The sequence below is a fragment of the Hippoglossus hippoglossus genome, chromosome 9 (assembly GCF_009819705.1).
Source record: "Hippoglossus hippoglossus isolate fHipHip1 chromosome 9, fHipHip1.pri, whole genome shotgun sequence".
Taxonomy (NCBI): Eukaryota; Metazoa; Chordata; class Actinopteri; order Pleuronectiformes; family Pleuronectidae; genus Hippoglossus; species Hippoglossus hippoglossus.
Genome location: NC_047159.1, coordinates 553,307 through 573,306, shown reverse-complemented (window position 1 = coordinate 573,306; position 20,000 = coordinate 553,307). Strand labels below are relative to the sequence as shown.

The 20,000-nt window shown below is 42.2% G+C and overlaps 3 protein-coding genes across 3 annotated transcripts in view; all 3 read left to right on the top strand.

Moving 5' to 3' along the window:
* Positions 1-1,238, top strand: part of tti2 (TELO2 interacting protein 2) — a 5,166-nt gene extending 3,928 nt beyond the window's left edge. The window contains 1 exon segment of the mRNA XM_034596674.1: positions 624-1,238. Coding sequence (XP_034452565.1) covers positions 624-701 — 78 coding nt within the window. The 3' untranslated portion in view covers positions 702-1,238.
* A 1,802-nt stretch (positions 1,239-3,040) lies between these two features.
* On the top strand, positions 3,041-12,454 carry LOC117768098 (UDP-glucuronosyltransferase 2A2-like). The gene is made up of 2 exons (XM_034596187.1): positions 3,041-3,171; positions 9,283-12,454. Exon 2 carries the CDS (start codon positions 9,285-9,287, stop codon positions 10,857-10,859), a length of 1,575 nt encoding a protein of 524 aa, XP_034452078.1. The 5' UTR covers positions 3,041-3,171; positions 9,283-9,284; the 3' UTR covers positions 10,860-12,454.
* A 1,229-nt stretch (positions 12,455-13,683) lies between these two features.
* On the top strand, positions 13,684-15,816 carry LOC117768097 (UDP-glucuronosyltransferase 2A2-like). The gene has a single exon (XM_034596186.1). The coding sequence runs from the start codon at positions 13,684-13,686 to the stop codon at positions 15,262-15,264; it is 1,581 nt and encodes a 526-aa protein (XP_034452077.1). The 3' UTR covers positions 15,265-15,816.
* Positions 15,817-20,000: the final 4,184 nt, after the last annotated feature.

Sequence of the window (20,000 nt, the reverse complement as noted above, 5' to 3'; positions counted from 1 at the left end):
TCCTGTGTCTCTCCTGTTGTCTCACCTGAGTCTCACCTGCTGTCTCTCCTGTGTCTCTCCTGTGTCTCTCCTGTGTCTCTCCTGTTGTCTCTCCTGTGTCTCTCCTGTTGTCTCTCCTGTGTCTCTCCTGTTGTCTCACCTGTGTCTCTCCTGTGTCTCTCCTGTTGTCTCACCTGTGTCTCACCTGTTGTCTCACCTGTTGTCTCACCTGTGTCTCTCCTGTGTCTCTCCTGTTGTCTCACCTGTGTCTCACCTGTGTCTCTCCTGTGTCTCTCCTGTTGTCTCACCTGTGTCTCACCTGTGTCTCACCTGTTGTCTCTCCTGTGTCTCACCTGTGTTTCTCCTGTTGTCTCACCTGTGTCTCACCTGTGTCTCTCCTGTGTCTCTCCTGTTGTCTCACCTGTGTCTCACCTGTGTCTCACCTGTTGTCTCACCTGTGTCTCACCTGTGTCTCACCTGTTGTCTCTCCTGTGTCTCACCTGTGTCTCTCCTGTTGTCTCTCCTGTGTCTCACCTGTGTCTCACCTGTTGTCTCTCCTGTGTCTCACCTGTGTCTCTCCTGTTGTCTCTCCTGTGTCTCACCTGTGTCTCACCTGTTGTCTCTCCTGTGTCTCTCTCTCTCAGACTGTCCTCCAGCAAGTCGACAGCAGCTGTTGCAGTCCCGAGGTGCTTGGTTGCCTAGTGACTGTCACTACTAGGTGATAATGATGCAGTTGGTGATGTCTCCTGACGGACAGATCAGGACGGGGACACATGATGACGGGGACACATGATTGGACGATCAGCTGTCTGCAGATGTTGGTGTTTGAGATGTTTGTGGTGTCACAGATGTGATGTCATCAAACCAACAGGATGTTCATTGGTCTGACATCACTTCCTGTGTCGATGTTTTCAGCAGAGATGCTAAGTCCATGCTAACATGATGATAACACAATAAGTACATAGGTAGGACAGACGTACCAATGTCCGTCCCTCCGTCCGTCCCATGCTGATGAACACGATATTGTAAGAAGACTTTGAGGACATTTCTTCATGTAGATTTCAGAGGTCAAAGGTCGGACCTGCACTGGAGGGATTCAACCGTTGGACATGTGATGTAAATAAACGACTCTTCAGTGAATCATTTCGATTCTCAGCTTGTTAAAATCATGATTAAAATGAACAATGAAAAGTAATTAACACACAACATCAGTATTAGACAATCATAGGACACATTTAGATGACATTTATTTGATGAACTGTTTAAGTACAGTATTCAGAACCCTGCAGGGTTTTAAAATCATTAGAAGCTTGAAACTGAATTCTTGGCTCAGGTTGAGTTTTTCGTTGCACATTTTCAATGCTTCCTGTGAACGAACAGACAAACTTCCCCCTAAAACTGCTGCACTGTAAATATAATATTATACTTCACTCCTAGTTACTTCATTTTTGGAACCAACACCAGCCCTCATAAATTCTACGACAATATTCATAAATTGTCCGAATTTAACCCTTTAATTGCCCGTTTGTTTACATGATACCACCATTGTTTGATATTAATAGAAATAAAGAAAGAAAGAAAAAGTGTCATGGAAATCTGGAAATACAAGAGGCTGGAACACCAAATTTGTCTTTGTGTATTTTAATCAGGGCTTTCTGCAGAAAGGATGAACACAGAGAGTCACAGGGATCTCAGAGTGAAGATGCAGAACAGTCAAATGCAAGGATCTTATATAAGAGAACTAAGGCTGTCTCTGAGCCAGTTCAGACTGGTTCTGTAGACACAGAAATCTGATTTACATGTGTCCTTTGGAGATAGAGCAGACATCCATTCAGTTCTTTGGAGAGTAAATAAGTGACAAAAAGGTCATAAAGGTTTCAGGTCACAAACAGGTCAGGTCATAAAAGTCTCAAACAGGTCTGCAAAGACTTACCTTTCAACTACAAAATAGTTTTCAACCACACTTAGTTAATTTTTCCACTACAAGTGAATGCTGCCAAACTAACTGCCAGCAGACAGGCAATGACACAATATTTGATATGTATGTTAAATGATAATTAGGGCCTGAGCACAGATGGTGCAAGGAACCTATTTTAAAGGAATTTGTATTATTCCTCAGTGAAAATGCATGAGGGCCTTGGGACCATCGATACTGGCACATACACATGCTTAAAAAACAACAACGTTCAGTAATTAATAGGCTTGATTTTGCCCAGATGTGGCCCTTGGGTGGTCCGCTCCTGTTTGCCAAATCTGGCCCACATCGCTCTGATAGGCTTTCATATCAAGACGTCTTTTTTCAAACTGCAGGCACTGCAGTGTAATCTCTCTGACGTCCGGCCGAGCACGCACTAACAGGCTTTCATCGGAAGCTGTTGCTCTTGCACTTTGGTCCAATCACGCCGTGCCTATGACCTCGCCACTCTCCCATCCGGCTAGGTGCATTATGTCCATGAGGGTCCTCACTAAGATCAAGTGTTTCTCCAGAAGAAAAATGTTCGGAATGTTTAGTTTTTGTTTGTAAAGTCAGAGAAAAAACCCACTAAAGAGATTTTACAGGAAGAGAAAAGAGACCTCAAAGACCTGTCCATGTAGCGACATCTAGTGGTGAAGTGTCATGTTGCAGCTGAAAGATGCAAAGTGTTTGATTACATAAGGACATTCAACCTAAATCACAATGACTTGACTCACAAGTTAAACATTAGCTTATCAATGTGGGTGCAAGGTAAGAGTTTACTTGAATTCCACTGCTGTCTCTACACATTGACATTGCATAACTGCTACTCTTTTTTTATAATGTTCTTTTTGTGTTTTATTTAGTAATTACAGATCACTGCTCTCCAAAATAAAAGCAAGTTAAAGGTGCTGGCACTGAGTTAAAGTAAAGAAATCTGATCGGTGCATGTTCCATCAGAGACGTCCAACCAAAAAGAATAAATCAAACAAAGTGTGAGTTTCTTCTCACATATCTTTGTGCCATATTATCCTGTAAAGACTCGTTATCTACAACTCCAGCTCAGAGTTCAACACGTGAGCCGCTGCCTGGTTCACGTTACATAACTGTACTGCGGCTGCTGCTGCCGCTATATAGCAAACACGGAAGTTTCCCTCAGTGCCTGCAAACCCCCTCCGACTCCGAGCCGTCCGTCGTCTGCCGTGAAGGAGCCTGGCTGCACAAACATCCAGCTCTCAGTAAGTGTTTCAGAGATATGCCTGGCGTTTTAATCCAAAGCAGATGTTTCAGAACAACTGTTTTCACAACCGGAGTATTGCTGTTGTTTTTGTGAGAAAGGAGTTTCAGCAGAACCCTGAGTTCATGTCCATGTCTGCACATGTCTGCTCTTCCAACAACACTTCACACTGAGGAACCTCACAACACATCTGTGCTCTTTCAGCATCACACTAATCGCAGTAAGTGCAGAGATGAAAGTTTGGATTTAGATATTTAAAGTGACAGGACACTGATTCAATCAGGAACAGATCAGAACAGCACATGTATCTTTTCAAGAGTTTTTCCTGCATAGAGAATGCGAGGCAGCCGACTCCATCAAATTTTGTTCTGTAGAATCATTTCTATACAAATGCTTTGGTTATTTGATTCATGTTTGGACCATAAAACAGGTTCTGTCAGTAATTTCCTGCTCCTCTCTGTGTCTCTATCATTCACACTGTGCACTGCCAACGGAGTCTGGGGTTGGACTGCCATCTCCAAACCTCACCTAAGATCTTACCAGGGGCAGCTGGTCAGTAGGGGGCGGCCCAACCACTCTTAACATGAGGAAGAATCACGTAGACCTTCATATTATAAAGGATTTGAAAAATACTATATGTTTTTATTAGGGCTGTCAAAATTAACGCGTCAACGCGGGATGATTAATTTGTGGAATTGACGCGTTAATTGTTTTAACACATTGACGCATGCGCAGATTGAGCCGCTCCATGTGCAGACTGGTCAACGTGTTCAGTCCAACACGAGACGCTCAGTCAGGACTCAGTGTTAGAATGAGCGACACGCAGACACGATCCGACTCCATCGACTCAGAACCAAACACACGACCGGACGTTTGTCACCTGAATCCTCCCAATAACACATGAACTGTGAACCTGAACCAGTTCATCTTCATCTGCATGAACTGAACTGGGAACTGGTTCTTTTTAAGTGTGAACTGGCTCAACACTGCTTCTGCAGATGGGCTCAGATTCAGATTTCACATTCACATTTAAATGTGTAAAGGTTTGGTTGTTTGTTTGATTTAAAAAAGAAAAGAAAAAAGTTTTATTCAATCATCCTATATTTGCTAAAAAAAAAAAAAGAGCAAAGGTTAAGAAGCCTGGATTGTTTAGGATGAAGGTTCTTTGAGTTTGATAAAAAATAATGTTCTGAATTACATCATCCTATGTTTGCTCAGAGGCAAAGCAAAGAGACAGACACATGTAATTATGGTGTGGTAGGTTTTAGTTTGATTTAATTACATTTTTCAATCTTAATAACTATCATTTGGACTTTGAACAAATGTTAAATGTATATATCCACCTGTCATTTATCTTTCCGTTCCCACAACAATATACAGAGAAAATGGGGATTTATTGGGGAATTTAGAAATGGTGATTAATCTGATTAAAAATTGTAATTGTTGGATAGCCCTAGTTTTTATATGAAATGTGTTGTGCCATAATGCATTAAACGTGATACCATAAAATGGTGTGCCTTTCGGCATTCAATAAATTTGGTTATCAAAATAAAATATTAAATATTAATATTTTATTATTAATATTAAATAATAACTTTAATTGATTAAAGTTACCTCGGGGCACCACCCTTCAAAGGAAGGGAAAAGATAGCCAATTTATTGATTAAGTCTCATAAAGGTTCTACCTACAAATTTGGAACTATGATTAACAATTAAATTAATAACTATAACCAAAATTACCATATAGATAGTTAGCTAAGTTGAAGGATATGGAGTTCTTGACAGTGTAGAGGTTGGCGAAATTCACTTATGCAACATTAATGGAAAAACATTTGTGAAAGAAAAACATTTATTATGAATATAATAAAGTATAAAAACACAAATTACTAACGGTGTAATTACTAAACAAAGATAGGTATGTGTGTATACATGTGTGTGTCTGTGTGAGTCAGCGTGCTCTCAAAATGGCGGCTGGCCACTTTGAAGATAACACCGTTCCCCCCACCTATTGGAATGTTAATGAGGTGAAGAGTTATGCGTGTGTCTGTGTGTTGGTGCCAAATTAGAGGAAGTTACTAGATGCATGCACGGAAGGACTGAAGAGCATAACTAACATTAACTTTCTCAACAACTTGTAACCACAATATCACAACACAAATCAAACTTATAAACCTCACACAGAATCGAATAAACAGTCTTTGCTTAGCCTAGTATAATTATTAAGCCCAGTTGTGTTACCCGTCCGTGGAAAGGAAAACGAGTTGCTGTGCAGTTCGCAGTTTTGTGAAGTCGTCGGCTGGTTCGTGGCTCCCGCCTTAGTGATTCTGTTGAGCTGTGCAGCTCAGTTGCTGGTTGAAGTTTTCAAGCAGGACATCGAGTCGCTGCTAGGACGTTGGTAGAGCTTGGAGTGCGAGGAGGTTTCCTTGGTGAGATGAGCTGGAAGCTGCACCTTTGTGCTCCTCTCGAAGAGTTGGATGGGAAGAGAAGATGTGAGCTGGAGAAGAGGCTCCACAGCCTTCTCTCCTTGGAGGGATTGTAGGAAGAGGACAGAAGAGACAGAAGAGGGGGAACAGGCCTTATATTGGCCCGGTGACCTCACAGGTCATGGGGTCCAGAGTGACCAATGGGAGTTGAAACCTGTGTCCCTGGGGGGGTTTTCACACCTCTGTGTGACGTTGATGCCCCCTGGGAGACTTGCTCTGGTTTCCTCCGGAACAAAGGAACATGCGGCTTCAGGCTTTGACTGAACATGGAGGCCGAACTTTGGTTTCCCAAAAACCATGTCTATATGGTTTTTGTCACACACTAAATATATAATACTTAGTGTGTGACATGTATAATCTGCAATAAAAGGAAGATTAAAAGATACAAAATATTTTACGTTGTCTAAATGGGTGACGTGATGTATTTCCGCTTAAGGGAGGGGCTTCTCAGTTGAAGTTGTCACACATTCACGTTCATTCAAACCTTACGAGGGTAAAGTGGGCGGGGTTACATACGGTTAACAAAGGACAAAGTTCAGGTCACACACGATCACGGAGTTAATGACAAATGGGGACGGAAACTTCGAAAGACAGAGGAAGACAATATCCCAGATCGTTTTTGAGAAGAGGGTTTGCTAACCGCATGCAACGAAACCAATGCTCTATTTTGCTTTCCCTGCCTCCCATTTCAAACAGCAGGATCAGATCTAGCATGGATCCAGATGGGTAAGACTGATCTAAAGCACCTTTTAGGAAGGGCAAAGAAGCATGAGCAAACTATGGTCCACATTAACAATGCAAGGCAGCGCGCCATGTTCCGGAGAGTTAACTTGATGAAGGCTATAGGATAGGAATCCGTAAGCACAATGAACTCCTGGACTGCACGCTCCAGTGAGGGGGAGCATCAGAGAGGAGATCAGGAGTGAGGACTCTGTCTCTATCCAATCGGATGAAACAATGCACATATCCACCCAGTAACAGCTGGTGCTTGTGATGCGCTACATTGACAAAGCCCATAATGTGCTAAAAGGGTTTTTTGAACTTATGCCTCTCCAAAGTGCCACAGCACTTCTGAAAAGGTTCAGCTCATTTCCCAGGAGTATGACGGCGTCCTGAGAGGAGCCACAGGCGGTGAGCATAGGAAGGTGCAAGATGTGCATATGGATGCACACTCCGTCCACTGCTATGCTCACCAACTTAACCTCATTATGCATCTAGAGCAGCGATCACCAAGCTTTTCGAGCCCAAGATCACTTTTTAATTCCAAACGTAAGCTGAGATCTACCACCAGGATATCTCCCAAGAAACCCACTTAGGGTCATATTGATGCAATTTCTGTAAAGGCTGAATGTACGATCATAAATAAACACAAAGAAAGGCAGTTGTGCAACTTTATCTATTCAATGCACTAAATTCACATTAATATCAATTCATATTTACAGCATCTGTTCAGTGCACAATATTTAGCTTCAGTTCCACAACATGTTGTGCAGAGGAGCTGCTGCAGCACAATGTGTTCAATGGGCTTTGATTTGAATATGGTCATAAATATGATTATTTCCTTGTATGAAAGAAGTCCCTTGTACTCAAATAAATACCAGTACTACACAGTATGAAGCCGTGCGTCTTCCGCTCCTGCAAATATTTCACAATATAATCTCCTTTTTAAACAAAAGAATGGATTCCGTCAACAGAAACGCTGGAGTGCTTTTATTTTGAAACGCACACAGAAAGTGGTTTTAACATTTTAAAATGCACGTTTGTGACATAAGTTCAAAAGATAAATATTCAAACTCAGGTAAAAGATCATTTTCTCTTTTTATTCTTCTGTGAAACACAACGTTTATCTGTCTATGACACAAACGTATTTACAACACTTCCCGAACCCGTTTCAAAGTAAAAGCACTCCAGCGTTTCACTTTCTGAATCCATTCCTTTGATCTCACGGGGCTTTGATTGTTATCGACAGACCGGGAGGTGCTCGTCTTCAGACCGTAGAGTCCTGGTGTTTAGTTTAGTACATGAATCCACTTGTTTCGAAGGCAAAGCAGGAGATAAACCAGCAGCTCCGCCGCCGGTAACCGACACGCTGCCGTGTGAACAACCGACACACAGCTGATCTGCGGCGCGACGCAGACAGCGAGTCCAGAGATCGACAGTGAAGACTGCGAGATCGACCGAAAGAAATCAGGTGAATTAATACGTATGTTCTGCTGTTATTGTAATACTGCTGATATTGTGTTAATATATAAATACAGACCATTTAATGTTTATGATTCTTGTACAACTTAAGTAATTCAACGTTTCTGGACAATTTAACAAGCAGCTAAAGAGGAACTTTTCCCTTCTGGCTCCGTTCAGAGAGTCCCTCCCTACTCTCTGTGGACAACGTGGCTGCACTGTAAAACAAATGATTTTTTATGTGTTTATTATTGTAATAGCATGTATAATGTAAAGGTGGCTCATATCTCCATATGTTTTGATGTTAGTGTTACGGTCTGTTGTAATAGACCTGTCATCTTGAGTTATCAGACAGATAATACCATGTTCGTAGGTAAGCGGGGGGGGGGGGGGGTCACAGGCTCGAGGCAGGTTGCTGCACTTACCAGGCCTGGGCTAGATACAGTGTGTGGGATTGGCTACTATATAATATGAATAATTAACATATATTCATACGATTACTTTGTACTATACCATGCCATACTATATTATACTCTCTCCATATTGTATTAAAATGGTGCATTTGGTTTTTTTTAGGTTTGTGATCCTATCTCCATATGGAGAGGTTCTCTTTGATGATGAGTTCAGGAACAGCAGAACTGTGCCTCGGCACCAACTCTTCACAGGCAACCACCTACAGGACACCTCAGAGACTGCAGCTCTGCTGAAGATCCTCATCTCTCCTCCAAGGACTACAGCTGAATCTCAAGGTGCTTCTCAACACTGAAGTCAGGACCTTCCTCAGGAACACAGTGTCACAGGATCGTCTCCCTGCCTCGGCCATGCTCTCTGTGGAAGAGACACTTGTCAAAGACATTACCGACTTCAACCAAGTTGTACAAAAAGTAAAGCGGAGGTGTTGAATCCAGAGTATTTTTATTTCCTTTTGAACACATTGCTGTGATACTATGTGAACTATGTCGTGTTTCCTTTTTTGTTTAAAATGGTGTTTTAATTTTGATGATAAAAAACCCACATAGAAATTCAATTCACAGATTGGCAGTAACTTATTGATGCTTTAACAATATAAATATATCATTTTTTCCTGCTGAGTAAGTAGTTGGTTGGTTATAGCTCATCTGTTGATTGGCAACTGAATTTCACTGAGAAATATTGTGATAAGAAAGAATCATCCTCCCTCAGACATATGGCTATCTACTGCTCCAGATCAATCCGCTCTCTGAAACTCCTCTGCTTCTTCAAACTCCTCGGTAGCCTCAGTAGAATATCAGTCACACGTAAGAAGCCATCTCACAGTCAGCACTAAAACGTTTAAAAGTATAAAGTAGCTCAAAATAGACTGTTCTTTAAACCAAGTTGTTTGAGTTGATGCATTGTGTTGAACTGAAAACCTCCGTTCAGAAGGACCTTCTAACATCCTCACGTGTCTTGTCTGGATTCCTTTTCAGAGATGTACCGAACCAGCCTCGTGTCACTCGCAGTGCTGCTGTGCTCTGCACTCTTGGTAGATGGAGGGAAAGTCTTGGTGTTCCCTGTAGATGGAAGCCACTGGATCAACATGAAAGTCCTCATCGAGGAGCTTCACTCAAGAGGGCATGAGATCACAGTTCTGCGACCGTTAGACAGCTGGTACATCAAGCAAGATTCTCCCCACTACAAGTCCATCACTATTAAATCCTCAACTGGTTTTGATGAGGAAAACTTTGGCACATTAATATCTTCAATGGTGAACATGCGTCTGGAAGGTGCATCCCTTTGGAAATACATATCTCTGCAGTACAAAAAATTTAACGTGTTGTATGTCATACATAAGCAGCTGCTTGAGATGTTGGAGGAGATGTTCCAGGACACCAAACTGATGCAGAGCCTTCACGATGCCAATTATGATTTGGTTCTGACAGATCCTGCTATTGGTGGAGGGGTGCTTCTGGGTCACCGCTTGGGTCTTCCACTTGTCTTAAATGTGAGGTGGACCATTCAGGGTGAGGGACATCAGGCAATAGCACCATCCCCACTCTCATATGTCCCAATACAAGAGACAGAGCTGACTGACAAGATGACCTTCACCCAAAGAGTCAACAACTTCCTCTTCTATTTATTTACATGTTTTCAAATTTGGTACACTGTGGATTCAAACTACAAACCTTTTGTCCATCGTCACTTCGGCAGTGACGTACATTACATGGAGCTGTTCCAAGCGGCAGATATCTGGCTGATGAGGAACGATTTTACCTTTGAGTTCCCAAGACCCACAATGCCAAACATCATCTACATGTCGGGGTTTCAGTGCAAACCCTCCAAGCCTCTGTCCAAAGAACTTGAGGAGTTTGTCCAGAGCTCTGGTGAACATGGTGTCATTGTTATGACGTTGGGAACCCTGGTGGCAAACCTTCCAGAGGACGTCACTGACGACATCGCAGCAGCTTTTGCCCAACTTCCTCAAAAGGTGATCTGGAGGCACAAAGGAAAAAGACCGTCCACTCTTGGGAACAACACCTTACTCTTAGACTGGCTGCCTCAGAATGACCTCCTGGGTCACCCCAAGACCAGACTGTTTGTGGCCCATGGAGGAACCAATGGAATACAGGAGGCCGTCTACCACGGCGTTCCCCTGGTGGGCCTGCCTCTCATGTTTGATCAGCCTGACAACTTCTTCAAGATGAAAGTAAGAGGTGTGGCCAAAGTCATGGACATTGCAACTGTGAACAGAGAGAACTTCTTGGAGGCTCTCAAGGAGGTTCTCTATGAACCGAGCTACAGGGAGAACATGAGGAAGCTGTCCAACCTGCAGAGAGATCAGCCCATAAAACCACTGGACCATGCCGTATTCTGGATCGAGTTCGTCATGAGGCACAAGGGGGCGCCGCACCTCAGGACAGAGTCTTATAAGATGTCCACGGTCCAGTACTATTCCATTGATGTCATTGCCTGTCTGCTGGCAGTTAGTTTGGCAGCATTCACTCTTTTTATTTCTGTCGTCAAGTTTTTGTGGTGCAGTGTTTTACAGAAGCAAAGTCAAAAATGAATGAGTGTGCTGCAAAATTTCAGAATTTTAAGATCTGAATTTTGATTCATGAAAACGATACTAAATCTTTCACTAGTGTGCAGCTGAATGCACCAACTTCACACTGTCTCACCACCTCAGCACCGTGCGCAGAGTTTTCAACAGTTGCCACTGCCAACAGCCAACAACTCATTTCAGTCAAACCTGCTACTTTACCTTTATATACTTATTCATTATTAATGTTTGATTCAAATAAAACTGTTTTGATAAACACGTTGGGATTCTCTAAGCATTTATATTTAAGAGTCCACTGCGAGGGAGTAGCTGCCACTCAACAAAATCCCGACTGTTTGCTGTCCTGGCTCCCAAACGGTGGAACGAGCTCCCCATTGACATTAGGACAGAAAGTCTACACGTCTTCCTCCGCAGACTAAGGACACATCTCTTCAGACTATACCTTGGTTAAGAAGATTATGTCTAATAACCATCTTTAACTCCGGTGTTTATATATAAAATCTAGAAAATTCCTCCTGCCGAGAAATTTTGAATGTGTGCCTAGTGCTCGAGACAGACATTTATAAAAGCTGCATGTTTACAACATGATCCAGGTTGGTGAGAGAGAGAGAGACGTTGCCATTTTGAGGGAGAGAGAGAAAGACGGATCCAAACCCTTGGGAGCCGATCCAAACAGCCAGCAAAACAACAAACAAAAATAGTAACGAACGCAAAGGCTAAAGATAAATCCGACTGGCTACTGGCTTGTATGGCTGTCTACAGACTGCCATGTGGCCGCCCAGTAGTCATCCTCAATACCTCTTCGCCTTCTAAAAACGTGCTGCTACTTGAATCGCAGCATCAAAGACATCAAAGGAATCTGTCCTGGCTAAACACGCTGGAAAAGAGAAAGCTACACCCTAGCAAAGCCCTTGAACAACGTGCGATTATTCAAAAACTATAATTCCTATCTCTGAAATAAAAACACCGTGAGCATCCCAAGACGTTGCCGAACAAATATATATTTTTTTTAATGGTAAGAGTAAAAAGATTTGACAGTGGGAGTGAATTAGAAACGTTTGGCTTCTTCCAGAAAATTCCTCTCAAAATTAACATTAGACCCAATGGGGAAGAGACAGCTCTATGCTCTTCCGCAGTCCCCGAACAACTGCTTCTTTCTCAAAAACTATAAGTCGTATCTGTGAAATAAAAACCCTGTGAGAATCCCAAGACTTTGCCGAACACACAGATATATTTTTTATTGGTTAGAGTTAAGAAATGGGACTGTGGGAGCGAGTTAGAAAATCTTGACTTTCGGGCTCCTTACCGATATTTCCTCTCTAAATTAACATGAGACCCAATGGAGAGCTCAGAGAACTAAAGTATAAAAAATGCATACAGCCAAATGTTTAGCTCTGATATATTTAATAGTGACATTTCTGCGAAGCTAACACATTTTCCTACGTTTTGGTCTAAAAATCATGTATGAAAACCTCCATTTGTGACTTTGAGAGCAGTTTAGACTGAATGAAATCTGTCCTGCTCCACTCTCACTCTAAATGGGCGAGAGACCTTGACTCCCATTCATTTATTTTGGGCTGTTTTTGGCAATTTTTGAATTTTAAAATGAAATGCACTGACATATGGCAGCTACATGTAGCACTTGTAGTTTGGCTTTTTGAAGCTTAATTGCACTTGCATGATTCTTGCTGTTCTGGGTTTGTTCCCTCATGGTTGAATGAAATTATTGTAATTCACTTTGGATAAAACTGACTTAAGATAATATGTAATGAAATGTATTTTCCATGTACACCCACTGATGTTTATGAGCTTAATGTACGATCAAACATATTCATTATTCTCATTTACGTTGCACATTTTTACAGAAAAGTCACTTCAGAGAAGCATCACAAAAACACATTCAAACATGGTAACAGGCTTCTGTCTTATGAGGAATCGCTCAATATAATTTTACACTTTAAAATGTCCTTCAATGCTTTTTGTACAATGACCAACAATACAAATGATTGTCAAATGTTTTAAAATAAAAGATACTTAAAATATATGAAAAATAAATAATGCATAACAGTCGAACTCAGTTCAATTCTTGACAAACTGTGATTTTATTACTTTTACATTTGCAGACCTTTCAATGATCTAAGGAATTCATTATAATGTACTGCTATTTCTTTAAATACACATTGAACAAGAGAACAAACTCACTGTGTTTGTCTCTGACATGCAGTAGCATTAGTAGTAGCAGTAGTAGTAGAAGAAAACCATTGGTAAAGTAGTACTAGAAGGAGTACAGGAAGCATTAGTAGTAGCAGTGGCAGCAGTAGAATCAACACCTGTGTACAGTACACAGGTGTTTGCTTTGTCGAGCACAGTTAAAAGCCACAGAAGGTATTTTAGATTCAAGATTCAAGGGAGCAAACAAGCAAACTGTCATCCTAAAAGACACAATAGTGACACTTAAAAAGACTTAATGAAACATATATAATAAAAGACCAGTTATATGCTAAAAAGTGCAATTAAATAACCAAGTTCAATTATTATAAATCATCTTATATCTTAATGAAATAAACTGGGAAATAATGATTGAAAAGTCATTTCAAATCTTCTTTAACAACATTTCTCTCCTTTACATAACCCTTCCTTATATCAAATAATGCATTCCTATTATTTATGAATTAATACGTTCATATCTGCATCCACACATAGGAGACATGCTCAGAGTCAGCACTAACAAGTCAGTTGTTTGAGTTGATGCATTGTGTTGAACTGAAAACCTCCGTTCAGAAGGACCTTCTAACATCCTCACGTGTCTTGTCTGGATTCCTTTTCAGAGATGTACCGAACCAGCCTCGTGTCACTCGCAGTGCTGCTGTGCTCTGCACTCTTGGTAGATGGAGGGAAAGTCTTGGTGTTCCCTGTAGATGGAAGCCACTGGATCAACATGAAAGTCCTCATCGAGGAGCTTCACTCAAGAGGGCATGAGATCACAGTTCTGCGACCGTTAGACGCCTGGTACATCAAGCAAGATTCTCCCCACTACAAGTCCATCACTATTAAATCCTCAACTGGTTTTGATGAGGAAAACTTTGGCACATTTGTAACCGCAACGCTGAAGATGCGGCGGGAAGGTGCATCACTTTGGAATGTTATATCTCTGCGATTTGGAATGCTAAACACATTCTATCACATGCATAAGCAGCTGCTTGAGATGTTGGAGGAGATGTTCCAGGACACCAAACTGATGCAGGGTTTTCACGATGCCAATTATGATTTGGTTCTGACAGATCCTGCTATTGGTGGAGGGGTGCTTCTGGGTCACCGCTTGGGTCTTCCACTTGTCTTCAATGTGAGGTGGACCATTCAGGGTGAGGGACATCAGGCAATAGCACCATCCCCAGTCTCATATGTCCCAATACCAGAGACAGAGCTGACTGACAAGATGACCTTCACCCAGAGAGTCAACAACTTCCTCTTCTATTTATTTACATGTTTTCAAATTTGGTACACTGTGGATTCAAACTACAAACCTTTTGTCCATCGTCACTTCGGCAGTGACGTACATTACATGGAGCTGTTCCAAGCGGCAGATATCTGGCTGATGAGGAACGATTTTACCTTTGAGTTCCCAAGACCCACAATGCCAAACATCATCTACATGTCGGGGTTTCAGTGCAAACCCTCCAAGCCTCTGTCCAAAGAACTTGAGGAGTTTGTCCAGAGCTCTGGTGAACATGGTGTCATTGTTATGACGTTGGGAACCCTGGTGGCAAACCTTCCAGAGGACGTCACTGACGACATCGCAGCAGCTTTTGCCCAACTTCCTCAAAAGGTGATCTGGAGGCACAAAGGAAAAAGACCGTCCACTCTTGGGAACAACACCTTACTCTTAGACTGGCTGCCTCAGAATGACCTCCTGGGTCACCCCAAGACCAGACTGTTTGTGGCCCATGGAGGAACCAATGGAATACAGGAGGCCGTCTACCACGGCGTTCCCCTGGTGGGCCTGCCTCTCATGTTTGATCAGCCTGACAACTTCTTCAAGATGAAAGTAAGAGGTGTGGCCAAAGTCATGGACATTGCAACTGTGAACAGAGAGAACTTCTTGGAGGCTCTCAAGGAGGTTCTCTATGAACCGAGCTACAGGGAGAACATGAGGAAGCTGTCCAACCTGCAGAGAGATCAGCCCATAAAACCACTGGACCATGCCGTATTCTGGATCGAGTTCGTCATGAGGCACAAGGGGGCGCCGCACCTCAGGACAGAGTCTTATAAGATGTCCACGGTCCAGTACTATTCCATTGATGTCATTGCCTGTCTGCTGGCAGTTAGTTTGGCAGCATTCACTATTTTTATTTCTGTCGTCAAGTTTTTGTGGTGCAGAGTGTTTTACAGAAGCAAAGTCAAAAATGAATGAGTGTGCTGCAAAATTTCAGAATTTTAAGATCTGAATTTTGACTCACGATACAGAGTCTTTCACCGGTGTGCAGTGTGTTACCTCTTTACTGTCTTTATGCTCCATGTCAAATGTTTTGGGTTTTTCGATCACATGGCATCAACCAGTATGACTGGCACAGTAAAATGCCACAGAAGGCATTCAAGATTCAAGATTCAAGATTCAAGATTCAAGGTTCAAGATTCAAGATTCAAGATTCAAGATTCAAGATTCAGGGTACAACGTTCAAGGTTCAAGGTTCAAGATTCAAGATTCAATGCTCAAGGTTCAAGGCAGCATTCACTCTTTTTATTTCTGTGGTGCAGTGTTTTACAGAAGCAAAGTCAAAAATGAAGATAAATAATGAAGCATGATGATCGAGGAACAAATCAGGTACCAGGCTTCTGCCAGATGAGGAATCGCTCACAGTCATTTTAAACTTTAAACTGTCTTTCAATGCTTTTTGTACAATGACTAATGATACAAATGATTGTCAAATGTTTTAAAATAAAAGACATGTAAGATATTTTCAAAAAATACATTGGTATGTGATAGTTCATTCTTGTCAATCAGATTATTTCAGTGGTATGTTTCAAGGATCTAAGGAATCTATTATAAGGTGCTGCTGTTTCTTTACACCATGACATGAATCACAGCCTCAATGTGTCGTAACCAGTCATATTGCAGAAATATCATCAGGATTCTGCATCAACTTTGATTTTTTGTTTGGTCCATGTTCCAACTGCTAACATGGAGGAGGAGGGGTTTCTGAACTATACTGCAGCCAGACACCAGGGGGTGATAGAGATGCTTTGGCTTCACTTTTTCAGTCTCTCTGGATGATGCTGTGGTTGAGTTTAAAACCTGAAGATGACGACAGTCGAAACACACACACACACACACACACACACACACACACACACACACACACACACACACACACACACACACACACACACACACACACACACACACAACCAGTCAACTTCAACAACAGCTCCTCTGTGATGTACCTGAGACCTGACAGACAGAGAGTAATGATACTGGGATGTGATGGATGTGATGGATGTGATGGACGTGATGGATGTGATGGATGTGATGGATGTGATGGACGTGATGGATGTGATGGATGTGATGGATGTGATGGATGTGATGGATGTGATGGATGTGATGGACGTGATGGACGTGATGGACGTGATGGACGTGATGGATGTGATGGACTTGATGGACGTGATGGACTTGCATGGACGTGATGGATGTGATGGATGTGATGGATGTGATGGACGTGATGGACGTGATGGACGTGATGGATGTGATGGATGTGATGGACGTGATGGACGTGATGGACGTGATGGACGTGATGGATGTGATGGATGTGATGGATGTGATGGATGTGATGGACGTGATGGATGTGATGGATGTGATGGACGTGATGGACGTGATGGATGTGATGGATGTGATGGACGTGATGGATGGTGATGGATTGTGATGGACGTGATGGATGTGATGGAAGTGATGGATGTCGAATTGGATGGATGGATGTGATGGATGTGATGGACGTGAATGAATGTGAGGTGTGATGGATGTGATGGACGTGTGGACGTGATGATGTGATGGATGTGATGGACGTGATTGGATGTGGATGGATGTGATGGACGTGATGGACGTGATGGATGTGATGGACGTGATGGACGTGATGGACGTGATGGATGTGATGGACGTGATGGACGTGATGGATGTGATGGACGTGATGGATGTGATGGATGTGATGGATGTGATGGACGTGATGGACGTGATGGATGTGATGGACGTGATGGACGTGATGGACGTGATGGACGTGATGGATGTGATGGATGTGATGGATGTGATGGATGTGATGGACGTGATGGATGTGATGGATGTGATGGATGTGATGGACGTGATGGATGTGATGGATGTGATGGATGTGATGGACGTGATGGATGTGATGGATGTGATGGATGTGATGGACGTGATGGATGTGATGGATGTGATGGACGTGATGGATGTGATGGACGTGATGGACGTGATGGATGTGATGGATGTGATGGATGTGATGGACGTGATGGATGTGATGGATGTGATGGATGTGATGGACGTGATGGATGTGATGGATGTGATGGATGTGATGGATGTGATGGACGTGATGGATGTGATGGACGTGATGGACGTGATGGATGTGATGGACGTGATGGACGTGATGGACGTGATGGACGTGATGGATGTGATGGATGTGATGGATGTGATGGACGTGATGGATGTGATGGATGTGATGGATGTGATGGACGTGATGGATGTGATGGATGTGATGGACGTGATGGATGTGATGGATGTGATGGACGTGATGGATGTGATGGATGTGATGGATGTGATGGACGTGATGGATGTGATGGATGTGATGGACGTGATGGATGTGATGGATGTGATGGATGTGATGGACGTGATGGATGTGATGGATGTGATGGATGTGATGGACGTGATGGATGTGATGGATGTGATGGATGTGATGGATGTGATGGATGTGATGGACGTGATGGATGTGATGGATGTGATGGACGTGATGGATGTGATGGATGTGATGGATGTGATGGACGTGATGGATGTGATGGATGTGATGGATGTGATGGATGTGATGGACGTGATGGATGTGATGGATGTGATGGATGTGATGGATGTGATGGATGTGATGGATGTGATGGATGTGATGGATGTGATGGATGTGATGGAGGTGATGGATGTGATGGATGTGATGGATGTGATGGATGTGATGGATGTGATGGACGTGATGGATGTGATGGACGTGATGGACGTGATGGATGTGATGGATGTGATGGATGTGATGGATGTGATGGATGTGATGGATGTGATGGATGTGATGGATGTGATGGACGTGATGGATGTGATGGATGTGATGGATGTGATGGATGTGATGGACGTGATGGATGTGATGGATGTGATGGACGTGATGGATGTGATGGATGTGATGGATGTGATGGATGTGATGGATGTGATGGATGTGATGGATGTGATGGACGTCACTAACAAAGAGGAACTAACTTCCTAACCCTAATGACAGTGTTGAATTTAAAGCCTTAAGGTTTCCTCCTCTACCTTCTCTTTTGGCCTGAGAGTCTGCGTCTCCTCCTGCATCCATCTTCTCCTCCACCTCCTCATCTGCAGCTCAGGCTGTGCCGGGCCGAGGAGGAGGAGGAGGTGAGTGCTGTTCAAACAGCAGGAGTCAGATTCTGATCCCAGTGTTTAACCCTGAGCTCAAAGAGTCGTTCTGAGACCTGTCGGTTTCTGAGCTGTCGTTGAAGCCTCACTTTGACATTTTGTTTTTTAAGAGGAGCGGGGGGGTGGAGCCTGACTGAGAGCTAGAGGACACGCCCACCAACACCCTGCCACCTGCACCTGTATCCCCCCCCCCCCCGTGCTTTATGGTCTGTTTGACTCTAAATGATCATAATTCACTAAATGAACATCAGCTGTTTGAAGAAGACTTGAAACTAGAGACTGAGACAGAAACTCCTGAATGTTTCCTGACGTTTCTGGACCTGGAGTCTATGAACGTTTTTATTAACAGTTTATGTAACTCATTGAAATCTTTAAGAATTATTTAAGAATTTAAGAAAGGAATGCAGAGAAGTAGTTGGTAGTTTAAGTGACATTAAAACTTCTTCAATAAAAACTCTTCTGTGATTAAATGAAGGAGCTTCACACATTTATATCTGATCTGGAGATAAATGAGGTTGAATATGAACAAACATTGATAACACAAAGACGGATTTTACTGAGGTGGACGAAAACACAAGCTCCAGCCGAAAGTTGGGAAAAGATCAGACGGCTCATATAATAATACTATATTATAATATGACACCAGCTAATATTACACAACAATTCCAGCCAGGTACAAATGTGATTCATAAAAAACTTCTTATAATTATATATAATAATTATTTCTCCTTTATTTCATTTTATATCTTTTTTCCCCCAGTCATTTTGTATGGTTACATTTCTTAAAAACTAACCTGAATATATTATAAATCATAGAATTAAAATGAATGAATAAATAAACAAAGTTCTGCAGGTTCAGGCTGTGATTTATTGGATATGAAAAGAATCATTAATGAAAGAAAAGAATCACATAATAAAATAATCTCATTGGTTACACTCATCTTTTTATTTCTTCTTCTTCTTCTTCTTCTTCTTCTTCTTCTTCTTCTTCTTCTTCTTCTTCTTCTTCTTCTTCTTCTTCTTCTTCTTCTTCTTAGTGTAGTGATCCCTCTTCCTGTAGCCTGTTAAGCTTGTGTGCTATCATCCAGTAGTAGTAGTAGTAGTAGTAGTAGTAGTAAAAGTAGTAATAGTAGAAGTAGTTATAGAATAAGTACTAGTTGTAGTTATAGTAGAAGTAGTATTATTAGTAGTTACAGTAGAAGTAGTAGTGGTAGTTGTAGGTGAAGTAGTATTAGCAGTAGTAATAGTAAGAGTAGTAGTGGTAGTAGAAGTAGTAGTATTAAGTGTCTGTAACAGGAAACCTTTCTCCTATGTTTACAACCTGAATAAAAATACTTGAGTAGAACTACCTAAATGTTACACCATGAGTACATGTACTTTGATACTTACCAGGTGAGTAAAGCACTGGTTTAGATTAGTTACTAGTAAGTAACCAGCTAGTCTAACTGATCGAACAACACGTTCAT